This window comes from Alternaria atra (assembly GCF_907166805.1).
Source record: "Alternaria atra isolate CS162 genome assembly, contig: 28, whole genome shotgun sequence".
Taxonomy (NCBI): domain Eukaryota; kingdom Fungi; phylum Ascomycota; class Dothideomycetes; order Pleosporales; family Pleosporaceae; genus Alternaria; species Alternaria atra.
Genome location: NW_025091326.1, coordinates 3,758,119 through 3,771,103, shown reverse-complemented (window position 1 = coordinate 3,771,103; position 12,985 = coordinate 3,758,119). Strand labels below are relative to the sequence as shown.

The window sequence follows — 12,985 nt, the reverse complement described above, 5'->3', positions numbered from 1 at the left end:
GTAGACACACCTCGTTAGTTCGGACGCCTTTCTGCTACTTGCCGCCGGAACAAGAAATTTAGAGAAAAATGCAACACTGGCAGCCTGACCACATTGATAATAATATGAGATAACGTACCAAACTCATTACTTCCTTTCATCGCCCGCATCTGGGCAATGTTTGCCTTGCTGACCGCCACCATCAACTCGCTTCCCACAAGTGTTCGTACTCGGTCACCGGCCTCCATCCTTCCGCGGCGGGCCGTTGTGGCGTCAACATTTCGAAAGGGTCTCGTATTGACTGTGGAGAACGTGTCAGCCTGCAAGTCATGCTTGCGGGAGGTTGCCGTGTTTGCAGCTTAACGGCTACTGCATGGCATCAGTCGGATATGCACACCTCCTTGCAATATCGTTCGGAAACGTTTGCTCGATGGAGCAGGTGCATCCCATGGTTTCTTGCAGCAGCGCCCCGGAGCAATGCTTCCTCAGATACGTCCAAGGTGCAGACCGCGCTCTAGCTAACAGAACTAATCTCGAGCCACTTACCTGATATGTGCCTTCACCACTCCAGCGATCTGTTGCGGTCTACACTGTAGTCTGTAATCACGCGCCTATAGCCGTTCTTTCGGGGGGGAAAGGTGTCTTGATCGTGATCGTCGTTGGCCTCAAGCGCCGTTTTGAGGTCTCGTGTTCGCATGCTGTGGGTCTAGAGATCTCAAACGTTCGCCTCGGCAAATATGTTCAGTACTCTAGCACCCCCCCTGTCGTGGCGTCGCGTTAGCCAGATGGAGGGTAGCTGTTTGAAATGTCACGGATGTCCCCTGCAGGTGGGCGCTTAGGTAGATTGTATGGGGAAAGCAAGACTAATGGGGCAGGTTGGATGTACCTGCGCCTTGTGACGTCACTTTACTTTTGGTAGATCCTCGCCGGTCGAGGCCGACTTCGATGCCTTCCCCCACATGTTTTGGGAAACTCCGGAAACCCGGTCTGAGGACGATGAAGTCGGTCGACGGGCAGACTAGGAAGGCTTGTGATTTACAAACATCGTCTTATGACCTGTTGCAGATCGTTCGACTAAGACAAGATCCTGCGTCCTCGACGAACACCTCGAGAAGATTAGACTAATGTTGTTCTTTTTCTTCCAATAGTTTATCGATGAACCATCATTCCCACTGTAATCAAGTGGTGTGACCAAATCCTCTCATTACCTTCCAAGGATATTGCTTGTCCTGTAGCTAATGACAACCAGTGATTGTAACTTTCATTCGTTCACACTCTGTTGCAGCAAGTAGAGCAGGATCAATTTTGCTGACTTCCTCACTCGAAAGTCAAGACAACTTGGAGAACAAACCGAGAAGACAGTCTGATGAGTTAGGGGGGCATACGATTGGTCTCTTGTTTTCAGAAATGGATACGGCGCCACTAAGACCTGATATCAAATCCGAATATTGATACTTCGCCCTAAAGGCACTGTTGATGGCTCTCAGTGCTGCAATGTACCATCAGTAAGGAAAAGCTTGGTACTGCACGGATCTGGTTGCTCAGCCTGACCTCCTGATGACGCATTGAGCGCTTACTTTCGGTCCAAGATATAGCACGTGGTGCCTCTAATCTGCGATGACAAGATCACGCGTAGTCGTGCACCCTTACGTGACTGCCACCAATTCCCCGTTCTTGAGCCTCTCAGCGAAACTCCATGTCATGATCTATAAACGCCTTGCGTATACCATCGAATACCCACAGCGAGACGAGATGAGTATACGACACCAGTTGTCGTTTTCGTTCTCTCGTACATCAAAGGCGCGATAGTCGCCGCCTCAAAGCTCGTTCGACAAGAGTTTGAATCTGTAATTGACAGCGAAACCCAGAAATGTGGCTCAGTAAAGCTCATTTCGTTCCCGAAATCTTTGCTAATGTCCGCAATGTTCAAAACGAACTCATTCCGCAGAACATGGGACTGGCTGAAGAAGAGCGTAAGGGCTTTGATACCTTGTTCAACGTAGATCCTGACACGCGTGAATGGAACACGCCTGAGGTTTGCTATCGCTCTAGATGCATACAATTATACTATGTGCGGCAATGCTTTATGCATGTACTATATATACAAGGAACCTTGTTTATCCTTTATAACAGCTATACTAAGGTAATCCTTACTTGTAATAACTACTTAAAATACTGCAAGTAAATAATCTATAGATTATTAGTTGAAGGAGAATTGCATAATTCAAATAAGCTTTTTCTATTAACGTCTCTTTTTACCTAAGAAGGTTGCTTATATAAAAACATAATTTTTGCTTAGCTACCTACTAATTAATATCAGTAGAGCTTTGATTAGCTAATAGGAGGTTGCGCTTTATGTTATCTAAAGCCCCTACAGATCTTGATTGTTATGCATCTACGCTGCAACACTACGCTCGTTCCTCGCTTCGTGTTTTGCTGCGACAGCAAAGAGCAAAAAGCTAGTTGATGAAGCTAGAACAGACGCAGCTATGTTTTAGATGGGGAGACGCCTCGCAAACCTTATTTGAAGTGGATCGAGTGGATCGAGGTCAGTGTCTGGAATGGAAACAATCCCGTTTGCGACATATTGGTAGAGAATATCAACTCCACCATTGAAGATATCGTGAGCCCACGTTGGACGCATCAGATTTCGGCATGTATCGTTCTAAGTTCTGGGTAAAATTACATGGAATGTTCGGAGAAGGTAAGATCTACCAATGATCAAGACGTCGTCCAGGCTTTCACGGACAATTGTTTTGACGTCAGCTAGGAATTGGAACCGGACGAGGTGGAGTTCGGATGGGATGTCTAGTCTTTCAGCGGACTGATCGAAGCGATGAGTCTAGCGAGGAGACTGGTGAGACGTCGGATGAAGAGATAACTCAATTGAAGAGATGAACTCAATTGAAGAGATGAACTCAATTGAAGAGATGAACTCAATTGAAGAGATGAACTCAATTGAAGAGATGAACTCAATTGAAGAGATGAACTCAATTGAAGAGATGAACTAAGGTATTGGCACGGAGGATGGAACATGAAAACAATATATAATCAGTGGGTGTAGCCATCTGACTTCACTACCGACAGGAAAAGTTTGTCTGGACATTCAGCTCGTATCTGGCACGCTGTGAGATTACCGATCAACGATACATTTTACAACCAGGGTTTAGACCGCGTATATCTATCTATCTATCTATCTATATATATATATATGTCTTTCCTTTCAAAACAGAGCTGGAAAGCCTTATGTAGTAGCCATGCTGCGTTGTGATTATGCTGTGTTGCGATTTTGCGATACCGGACTTCACAGGCCGAAGAGTCGGACCTTCTTGTCCGAGGCGAGACGTCATGACCGTCTGCCATTCAACATCTCGTCGCGTGGACCTACCGCATCAAGATGCCACAACAATCCTCACAGCTTTGATGAAAAGACTGTGATAGAACAAGCAGCATCCAAAGATGGTAGCTATCGTACACGCGATGCATTAAACTGAACTGCCCAGAGGACGACGTGCGTGGAGAAGTGGGGCAAACTAACCGAGAATGGCGCGATAGTCCCGCGGCCTCTTCTTCTCGCCTCGATAAGAGCGTTTAAGACAGCGAGTTGACATTTAGGAATAATTCAATGCAATGATGACTTATCTGATTGGCGAACAAGCAGCGGTTTAGTCAATAGACAGACGGTTGAGATTGCGCTGCTGAGCCGCTGGGCCATCGATCTGCCTCGAAAGTATAAAACCCCGCTGGGCCCTGATAGCATCGCACCGTCAGTCTCCCCCAACAACTTCTACAACATATCTATACAATGGCGCTCGATCGACTCAAGCAAGCAGCCTCGCACATGACGGGTATTGGAGAGCTACCACACCCGTTCGATCCTTTGAGTGAATCAGAAATTGAGCGTGCAGTCGCTATCATTCGAAAAGATCACAGCGATGTCTTCTTCAACGCCATCACGTTGTTGGAGCCGCGTAAAGTGGAGACGATGAGATGGTTGAAAGACCCTGAGCATACACCACGACCACATCGAGTTGCTGATGTAGTCTGCATTGGCCGCGGGAGCAAGGTGTATGATGGACATGCAGATTTGACTGAAGGCAAGATCGTCAACTGGGCGTTGACCGATGACGTGCAACCACTCGTAAGTTGAGAGGAGATCTCAATGCACTGAACTCTTTTTTGACCTGTGTTCAGATTACTATGGAAGATTTGCAAATAGTAGAGACGATTGTACGGAAAGATCCAAAAGTTATCGAACAATGCGGCTTGCTTGGTATCCCACCAGAGGATATGCATAAAGTTTATTGCGATCCATGGACGATAGGCTACGATGAGCGCTTCGGCACCAAAGTCCGTCTTCAGCAAGCCCTCATGTACTACCGCCCACACATTGATGACTGCCAATACACGTACCCATTGGATTTCTGCCCTATCTACAACTCCGACACCCAGGAGATCATCCACATCGACGTCCCACCAGTCCGGCGACCGCTCAACCAGGCTCCACCGAACAACTACCACGCAGCTGCTATTGAGGCCGAAGGTGGATTTAAGACCGATCTGAAGCCCATCAACATCACACAGCCAGAAGGCGTCTCATTCAAGTTGGATGGGCGATACATCAGCTGGGCGAACTGGAAGCTACACATTGGTTTCAACTACCGTGAAGGCCTGGTCCTTTCTAACATTACATTCAACGACAAAGGCACCGTTCGCGATACCTTTTGGCGCCTGTCGCTTGCAGAGATGGTTGTGCCGTATGGTAATCCAGAACACCCACATCAGCGTAAACATGCCTTCGATCTGGGAGAATACGGTGGCGGCTACATGACGAACTCGCTAAGCCTGGGATGTGATTGCAAGGGCGCGATTCACTACATGGACGCTGCATTTGTCAACCGTGCAGGCCAGGCAACAACGATTAAGAACGCTATTTGCATCCATGAGGAAGATGCCGGTATTCTGTTCAAGCACACAGACTTTCGCGACGACAGCGTTACTGTCACTCGTGCTCGGAAGCTCATCATCTCGCAAATCTTCACAGCTGCAAACTATGAATACTGCGTATACTGGATCTTCCACCTCGACGGAACCATCCAGCTGGAGATCAAACTTACTGGTATTCTGAACACCTACGCCATGCTGCCTGGCGAGGATCTGAAGGGCTGGGGAACCGAGGTTTACCCTGGAGTAAATGCCCACAACCACCAACACTTGTTCTGCATGCGCATAGATCCAAACATTGATGGTCCGGAGAACACCGTTTTTATGGTTGACGCAGTGCGAGGTGAAGGCGAAGTCGGCAGTGCAGAGAACAAGTACGGCAACGCTTTCTACGCGAAGAAGACAAAGCTCAGCACACCCGAACAAGCGGCAACTGACTACAATGGCGGGACAAGCAGAACATGGGAAATGTCAAACACTAATAAGCTAAACCCGTACAGCAAGAAGCCCGCTTCCTACAAACTGGTGAGCAGGGAAGTGCCCGATCTACTACCAAAGCCTGGAAGTTTGGTATGGAAGAGAGCAGGTTTTGCGAGACACGCAGTACATGTCACAAAGTGTAGGTTTCGCTGTATACTGTGTGTGGGAACATGAGCTGACTTGCTGCAGACGATGATACACAACTCCATCCAGCAGGCCGTCACGTTCCCCAGACCTCTGGCGAGCCATCCCAAGGCATTCCCGCCTGGATCGAGGCCAATCCTAACGAGAATCTTGACAATACTGATGTCGTCTTGTGGCATACATTCGGAATCACACATTTTCCATCACCGGAAGACTTCCCTATCATGCCTGCTGAGCCAATGACACTATTGTTAAGACCGCGCAACTTTTTCACACGCAACCCTTGTATGGACATTCCACCTAGCTATTGCAGCGTCCCGAGCGGTGTTAAGCAGGGTAGTACGCTTGTAGACAAACTTTCTCGCATGGCGTTTGGAGAAGAGAAGAAGCCCGAGAGCGCTGCACCTTCGACTTGTTGCTCGGATCAGAAGTTCGGTGCTGGCGTGTAGTCTGATCGTGTCATGTACGCATAGTATATAGTGTGAATACAGCGTTTTCCTCGCTTGAGTGTTCATCATAGCTCCTTACCTGTATGAAGCATATATGTGCCGCCCAGGCAGACCGTCGTGGTATGCCGCATCTCGCACAAATGACGTAACCCCACGCGAGCTATCCGCGGGTAGCTCCGATGGCGGGCCCAAGCTTCCACCGAGTCCACATCCGACAACTTCTCCCCTCCATGAGCCGGCACTTTTTCGATACCGCATGACAGCAGCGATGATATAGCATCCAACTCTCCACGCCCCAGCTCCATCTAGATCCTGCCGGGTCCGAGGATGTTCTTGCCGGTTTCGACTACCCATCATCCGAGCCCGCAATGCCCCGCGCATTTCCAACCGTAGAGCAAAATGATAAAACGAAACGAGCAACCGTGCCTAAGAGCCCTTTGTCAGCGTCTCTTGTTGAGAGCGTAGCTGGATTTAGCGCCGGCGTCGTCTCTTGCCTCGCCGCACACCCACTCGACCTATTGAAGAACCGACTGCAACTTAATACACAAAGTCGATCGCGACCTGGCGACTCATATCGAATACTACGAAATGTCATCAAGGATGAAGGGGGCGTCCGAGCACTATATAGAGGGCTATGGCCAAATCTTTTGGGCAATAGTCTAGGTTGGGGGTTATATTTTCTATTCTACGGAAACCTAAAAGAATTATTCCAAAGTAGGAGGCAGAAGGGCGAGCATCTGGGAAGTGCTGAGTTCTTTTCCGCGAGTATCATCGCTGGTATGTTGAAAGATTGAACTTCTATAAGCTTTACTAATCGTTCGCTAGGCCTTCTCACTGGTGCCTGCACAAATCCTATCTGGGTAGTGAAAACTCGCATGCTTGAACGCGGCGCAAACCACCCTTCTGCATATAAGTCGATGAGATTTGGTCTTCGTCACGTATACGAAACTCGAGGACTGAAGGGCCTTTGGGCAGGCTTTCTGCCTTCGTCACTGGGTGTGCTACACGGCGCAGTACAATTTAGCATTTACGAGAATATGAAGAAGAGAAGGGGAACACATATTGGTGGGCAAGATAAACTGAGCAATTGGGAGTACGTCTATATGAGCGGTGGAAGCAAACTACTTGCTGGAGCGATTACGTACCCATATCAGCCCATAAGAGCGAGGCTGCAACAGTATAACGCCGCCCAGCAGTACACCGGACTAGTGGATGTGCTCAGGAAGACTTATCGGAACGAGGGATTTCTGGCGTTCTACAAGGGGTAAGAAAACCTTGAGCATTCTAGACCCTGATGTAAAGCAAAGCTAACCTTTATAGTGTCATCCCTAACACGCTGCGAGTCATCCCAACCACTGTTGTTACGTTCTTAGTGTATGAGAACACGAAACTATACTTGCCAAAGGTTTTTGCCGATGACGAGCAGCAAAGCCACGATGAAGACTAGATACTAGAAACATGCACGCAGTCACCCTGTCGGCACAAGCCTATGACGCCATATCTGCCTCTGTGTAACAGAGCTGCTGTAGACAAAGTGTAAATCATACTGTTAAAAGATTTGGAAACCTCTAAATTGGACAAATCCCTTGAGACACTCCAAATTGAAGGTAATGATTTATTGGTCAGACAAGACAGTAGTCGCGTAGTATCAGCAACCACTCAGCTGTAAGCTATGGGCGTTTGCGTGTATGTGTCGCCTTTACCGACCCTTCTAGCTTAGTACAATCGAGTCCTTCAATCACTTCTAGGTTGCATCAGACCAGCCGAGACCAATTACATCGGCCACGACCGCGGGTACTCGGGCGAGATCCTAAACACACTCACTACTCAAGCCTCTTGACAAGGTTGAAATTCTACACGGCTAGTTATCTTTTGCTCAACTCACTCAAATATTTCAACTAAAGCTCTCCATGTGGTAGTGAAACTCCATCAACTCTAAAGCTTATAAAGAATGTACAGTTCCTTCACACGAAAGCCATATCCGGCTCGCAAACCAACCGTCGCTCCAGCCTAGCCATATTGTAACCGTATCGGAACGGCTCCGCCTGATTATCAGCACATCGCACGCCATCTGATAGCATACATCCTTCGACCCCCACTTCTTCTAAGCCCTCCAGCTCTAGGACGGAACTTCGTCACATGGGCCTGCGTAGTCTCTTCAGCAAGCTCCATGAGGCAGAAGCACAGTCACCAGTGCTCACGCCTCCCTCGTCATCTTCGGCCACGCCGCCGTCCCTGCCTACCATCCCAAAGTTCACCAAAGCGTTTGTCAACGCCTTGAATGCCACGAAACTCTGCGACTTCCTTACTTGGATGTTATATCATGATGTTGTTGAGCTTCCAGAAGCTCCCGAGGCTTGGTACAAGTGGATAGGTAACGTGGACATGCGTGGTTGGATTGCTTTGGGTAACTTCCTGGCGAAGTTACAGGAAGCGGGTGCTACGTATGAGTTCGATCTAATTGTATGTTCGGAATGGATCGTTGAGTTTACAGCGACAAGAAGGGGCATATCGGGGTGATCTCAACAAAACGGACAAGGCTGCTGCATTTCGTAGTCATAGAGTGGCGATAAAGCCTCGCGTCCAATAGCCTTACACCATGCTGTCATCTCTCACCTTGCTGATGACAGTTGAAGCTGGACAGAAAAATCGGATTAAGAGTCTCAGTCAGACGCGACCAAGAAGTGAAGTTGGGTGGAAGAGACAAGACACGTGTTAGCGCGTGTTCGTTATCGATAACGACCCTGGGGAATTATCCAACTGTCCTCATCGCCCTCCACGTTGAACCACAACTTGCGCAGACTTGACCTCTACCTAAGCAACGATCAATACGGCCTCAAACCCCACAAAGTTGATATTCAACAAGCACGTAACAGCCATGGAGTCACCGGATACTTTCACGCTCCTACCTCTCGAGATGGACCCCAAGACCAATGAAATCACCGCATCCCAAAGCCTCAGCAACGCCCTCGAGGCCGAGCTAGCCGCCCTGAACAACCTTCACAGAAACATGCTTCAAGTGGAAACACCCACGGGCACGCCGCCACCACCTGTTCCTGTCAACCCCAAGCGTTCTGCCCAAATCAACAAACTGCGCGAGTCCGGAAACGCCGAGTTCAGGAAAGGAAAGCCTGAGGAGGCGGGCAAGCTTTACACCCTCGCGATCGATATGGCGCTCGCTCGTCCGGCATGGGAGCCTTCAGGTCTGGTAAGGGAAGAGGTCTCTGGGCTGCTGAGCAACCGCGCACAGGCGAACATGGCACTTAAGAACTGGGCAGAGGGCGCTGTGGACGCAGAGGCCAGTGTAGAGATGAGGAAGGTGGGCAACGCGAAGGCCTGGTGGAGGCGGGGCAAGTGCCTGCTCGAGATGGGCAGACTAGACGAAGCGGCACAATGGGTCAAGCAGGGTCTGGAATTCGAGGCGACAGAGCAAGATCTCATTAGTCTGAAGGACGAGATCGAGAAGAAGCAGAGAGGCGAACCTTAGGGTGTTCTTGTTGGAGACTGCAGTGTGCATGAATCACGTTAGGGGCTACGGGCTCATCACTTGTGGGATTTGGATTAGACTGGGTTGGAGGAGGTACAACCAGGTGGTGACAAGTGGACACGTTGTCATATGTGAGCGTAAGTTCGCCTTTATCGTCTCCATAATGCCTGGAAAAACTTTGAGCATTTTGACCCTCGGCATTGGTAAGGCGTTTGGCGCGGAAGGTCGTATACCAGGATTACGAAGGCATCCGAGCCTATGAAGCTTTTGGGGTATTCATAGAAACTCCAATCAGAAGCAAGTCTTTACAATCCTGCCTCCTCTCTTTGGTCTATGATTCTTAGCGTACCAAGTCCGACCAGAATGAGTAACCATGATCCATAGGTATGCCTTCCTAAATTGCTCCTCCTCGAATTTCAAAAGTCCATCGCACACACCCCAAAACTCTACGAAAGAGACCAAAGCATCGTACAAGACCGCACTTCGCCATGAACAGTGAGGATTCAAGCGCGGCGGGCGCATGGTGTACGCATACTACTCATGATAGCTCAGATCCTCTGGACCAGCATCTCCCTAATGCTATTCTTCACTATCACAAGCCTAAATCAAACCACTCACTCACACCATCCATCAAACATACATATCCTGACCAGCATTTTGCACATGTGCAGTCATATTTTCTCCATATGTTCAAACAACTGGCGCTGTAGGTCGCACATCTACCTGGCCGCGCAGGGCCAGAAAGTTCTCAGGAGCCATCAGGGGGATATCCGTGCAATGGAAGGATTTGGTGTGAGAGGGATGCCGAATTAGTCCCAGGCCTCTGCGCAGCTACCACGCGTGGAGTTTGAGGTATGTTCGTGCTTGGACGCGTCGAAATTTTCCGCAACTACGTCCATGGTGACGTGGATGGAGATGGCTACGAATGTTTCAACGGTCGTGTGAACCTTCTTCCGTCTATCCATTATCAGTAGCCTGGATTCCCTGGGTGGCTAGATTTCATCTTAAATCTGATAAGATGATCTGATAAAAATTCTCTTCTTCGCGCCTTGCCATTTTGGGACTGGCGATGCGAGCCGTTTATCGGACTTCTACCGCAGTCGGACACGCCAGAGAACAACATGACTCTGCGAATCTTGCGAAACGGCACATTTACAGTACTAAAAATGAACAATGCAATAGGAAAAAATATGACAAGTCAATATGGGTTTGCAGAACTTGATAGCAGGTGGTATCGTATCTACCAAACTAGGTATTCTTCCGGTGGTATCAGAGTCGCAACGCGTGCGCAGCGCACAGTCTCAAGTGGTGGAGACAGCCTACAAGAGATCCTACCTCGTAAAAGGCCCGCAAACAACCTGATTTAGAACTATCGGCGGAGACGCACGAGATTTTCGTTCTCGTTCGGCAGTAATAAATGAAAGATGGGCGCCGCTCAAAATGCAGGGACATTTCTTATTTTATCAGATCATCTCTTGCTTCCAGTAACCAGAAACGATGGACGCACGGTCCCCTTCTGAGCGTCCTCACGACCTCACCACAGACAACGATGGACAGATGCCTTCTTTATACGAAAAGAAGGCTGGAGATGTGGTCGTAGCTTCAAGTGAGGCATCGACCGGTGAGCGTGATGGCAGCGATCGGGGCTCAGCGATCCCGCTGAAGATGAAGCTCATTGCTATTCTCTTAGTGACGGCAACTGGGTTTGGTTCGCACTGGAGTAGTGGTGTCACTGGCGCGATGAAGAGTACGGTGAAGAAGGTATGAACAGCATGAACTTCTCGCTACAGGTACATCGACTGACATGGAAAAGGAACTACATATCAACAATGCGCAATACTCCGTGCTGGAAGCTAGCGAGGACTTTATGAAAACAGCTCTGATCCTCGTGAGCGGCCTTGTTACCGATAGGATTGGTGGTGCAAGTTCGTCTCTCCTCTACCTTCCAATCATGTCATGACGCTGACTGTACAATCTCAATAGGTGCCATGCTCTGGGGTAATGCTATTTACAGCATAGGCGCCATTTTCATTGCAGCCGCTACTACCGTACGATCGTACAAGTTCATGATATTTGGATCCATTGTTCAGGCATTTGGCGACATCGCCACACAGGTCGCGCAATACAAAGTGTTCAGCTCCTGGTTCGCGCCATCCAACGGCTTCGCATCAACCCTAGGTTTCGAACTCGGCATTGGTAAGATCGGATCTTTCGTCGGCAAAGCTACTGCAAACGTCATCGCAAAGAATACGGGCGACTTTAGCTGGGTATACTGGGTCGCCGTCTTTATGAATCTCTTCACCAACGTTACCACCCTCCTATACTGGTTCTTTACACGATGGTGCGGCAAGAAATACACTGGTACAGCCGACCCCGCGACCGGCGAGAAGCTCACAGAAAGCAACAAGAAGTTCGAGTTTGGGAAAGTACTGCGGCTTCCATGGACTTTCTGGAGTATCGTTGCATTCTCCCTCTTTCAGACCAGTACTGCGTCCGTCTTCGCTCAGAACGCAACAGAATTCGCTGAGCAGCGCTTCGATATGGATGCTGTCAAGGCGGGGTGGTACTCTTCCCTGGCGCAATACCTAGGCTTCTTTCTCGTTCCGATTATTGGCGTCTTCGTAGACGTTCTGGGCAACCGTATCACCCTGATGCTAGTGTGTGGCTTGGGCATGTTGCTGTCCATGTGTCTGGCCACATGGGGTCCGACGTTTGCTGGCACCGCAGCCTCGTTCGGCATCTACGGTGTCGCGTCTATGTTCGGTCCAACCGTCATCATCGACTCGATTCGCACTTCCATGTGGTACCAAGAAGTCTTCGGTTCTGGATATGCCGTCAAGATCGCCGTCAACAATGCCATGTCCATCATCATCCGTATCATCACGGGAGTTATTCAGGATCGTGACGACAACTCCTATGACAATGTCGTCGTCGTATACGTTGTTCTTTCTGCTTGTTCGGTTGCGGTAGCCGCAAGTATGTTTGTTGGCTGCTTTTGGACGAGCGACCTCGCTCAACTCCAGTGGACAAGGCGCCAGCGCATTGCAAAGGGCGAGATCATCAACGTACGGAGGGAGGAGTTTGGGTCCGGATCTGCTGGCCGGAGGAATAGAAAGATTAGCATGTCGTTGTTTGTTGCGCTATTGTTCTTGGTCGTGGGTTCTTGGGCGGCGTATTTCTGGGGCGTTGCAACGGGCAACAATGGCTGAGAAGCTACATGCTCGTACCTGCTATTCCAAGTTAATGAGCGACCCTAGTGTGGCTAGTATGTACTCAGTTGCTTCCTAGTGCAGTTTTGTGCCGCGTGTGTTAACCCAGCTTCAGTGCGGGTTTGTAGACATGTACGTATCAGAAAGTAGTCGCTTCGAAGTCGACACGAAGCAGCTAGCCCAGCGGGAAAACAAAGTCGATCGTTCCACTTCCCGTGTGTTGCCGCGATCATCCGACCAGACCAATTGAGCTGGCGGAATTCGACTTCATCAACCCGTATATCCTGTACGCG

The 12,985-nt window shown here is 49.3% G+C and overlaps 4 protein-coding genes across 4 annotated transcripts; all 4 read left to right on the top strand.

The window, feature by feature from the left end:
• Positions 1 to 3,784: 3,784 nt before the first annotated feature.
• On the top strand, positions 3,785 to 5,996 carry ALTATR162_LOCUS8256 (uncharacterized protein; the record flags this gene model as incomplete). Its single annotated transcript, XM_043315886.1, has 3 exons — positions 3,785 to 4,120; positions 4,174 to 5,542; positions 5,593 to 5,996. 3 exons carry the CDS (start codon positions 3,785 to 3,787, stop codon positions 5,994 to 5,996), a joined length of 2,109 nt encoding a protein of 702 aa, XP_043171821.1.
• Positions 5,997 to 6,364: 368 nt separating this feature from the next.
• On the top strand, positions 6,365 to 7,443 carry ALTATR162_LOCUS8255 (uncharacterized protein; the record flags this gene model as incomplete). The annotated part of the gene is made up of 3 exons (XM_043315885.1): positions 6,365 to 6,773; positions 6,822 to 7,260; positions 7,317 to 7,443. The coding sequence occupies 3 exons, from the start codon at positions 6,365 to 6,367 to the stop codon at positions 7,441 to 7,443; spliced, it is 975 nt and encodes a 324-aa protein (XP_043171820.1).
• A 1,431-nt stretch (positions 7,444 to 8,874) lies between these two features.
• ALTATR162_LOCUS8254 (uncharacterized protein) lies at positions 8,875 to 9,483 on the top strand (the record flags this gene model as incomplete). The annotated part of the gene is made up of 1 exon (XM_043315884.1): positions 8,875 to 9,483. One exon carries the CDS (start codon positions 8,875 to 8,877, stop codon positions 9,481 to 9,483), a length of 609 nt encoding a protein of 202 aa, XP_043171819.1.
• A 1,497-nt stretch (positions 9,484 to 10,980) lies between these two features.
• Positions 10,981 to 12,692, top strand: ALTATR162_LOCUS8253 (uncharacterized protein; the record flags this gene model as incomplete). The annotated part of the gene is made up of 3 exons (XM_043315883.1): positions 10,981 to 11,244; positions 11,297 to 11,408; positions 11,467 to 12,692. The coding sequence occupies 3 exons, from the start codon at positions 10,981 to 10,983 to the stop codon at positions 12,690 to 12,692; spliced, it is 1,602 nt and encodes a 533-aa protein (XP_043171818.1).
• Positions 12,693 to 12,985: the final 293 nt, after the last annotated feature.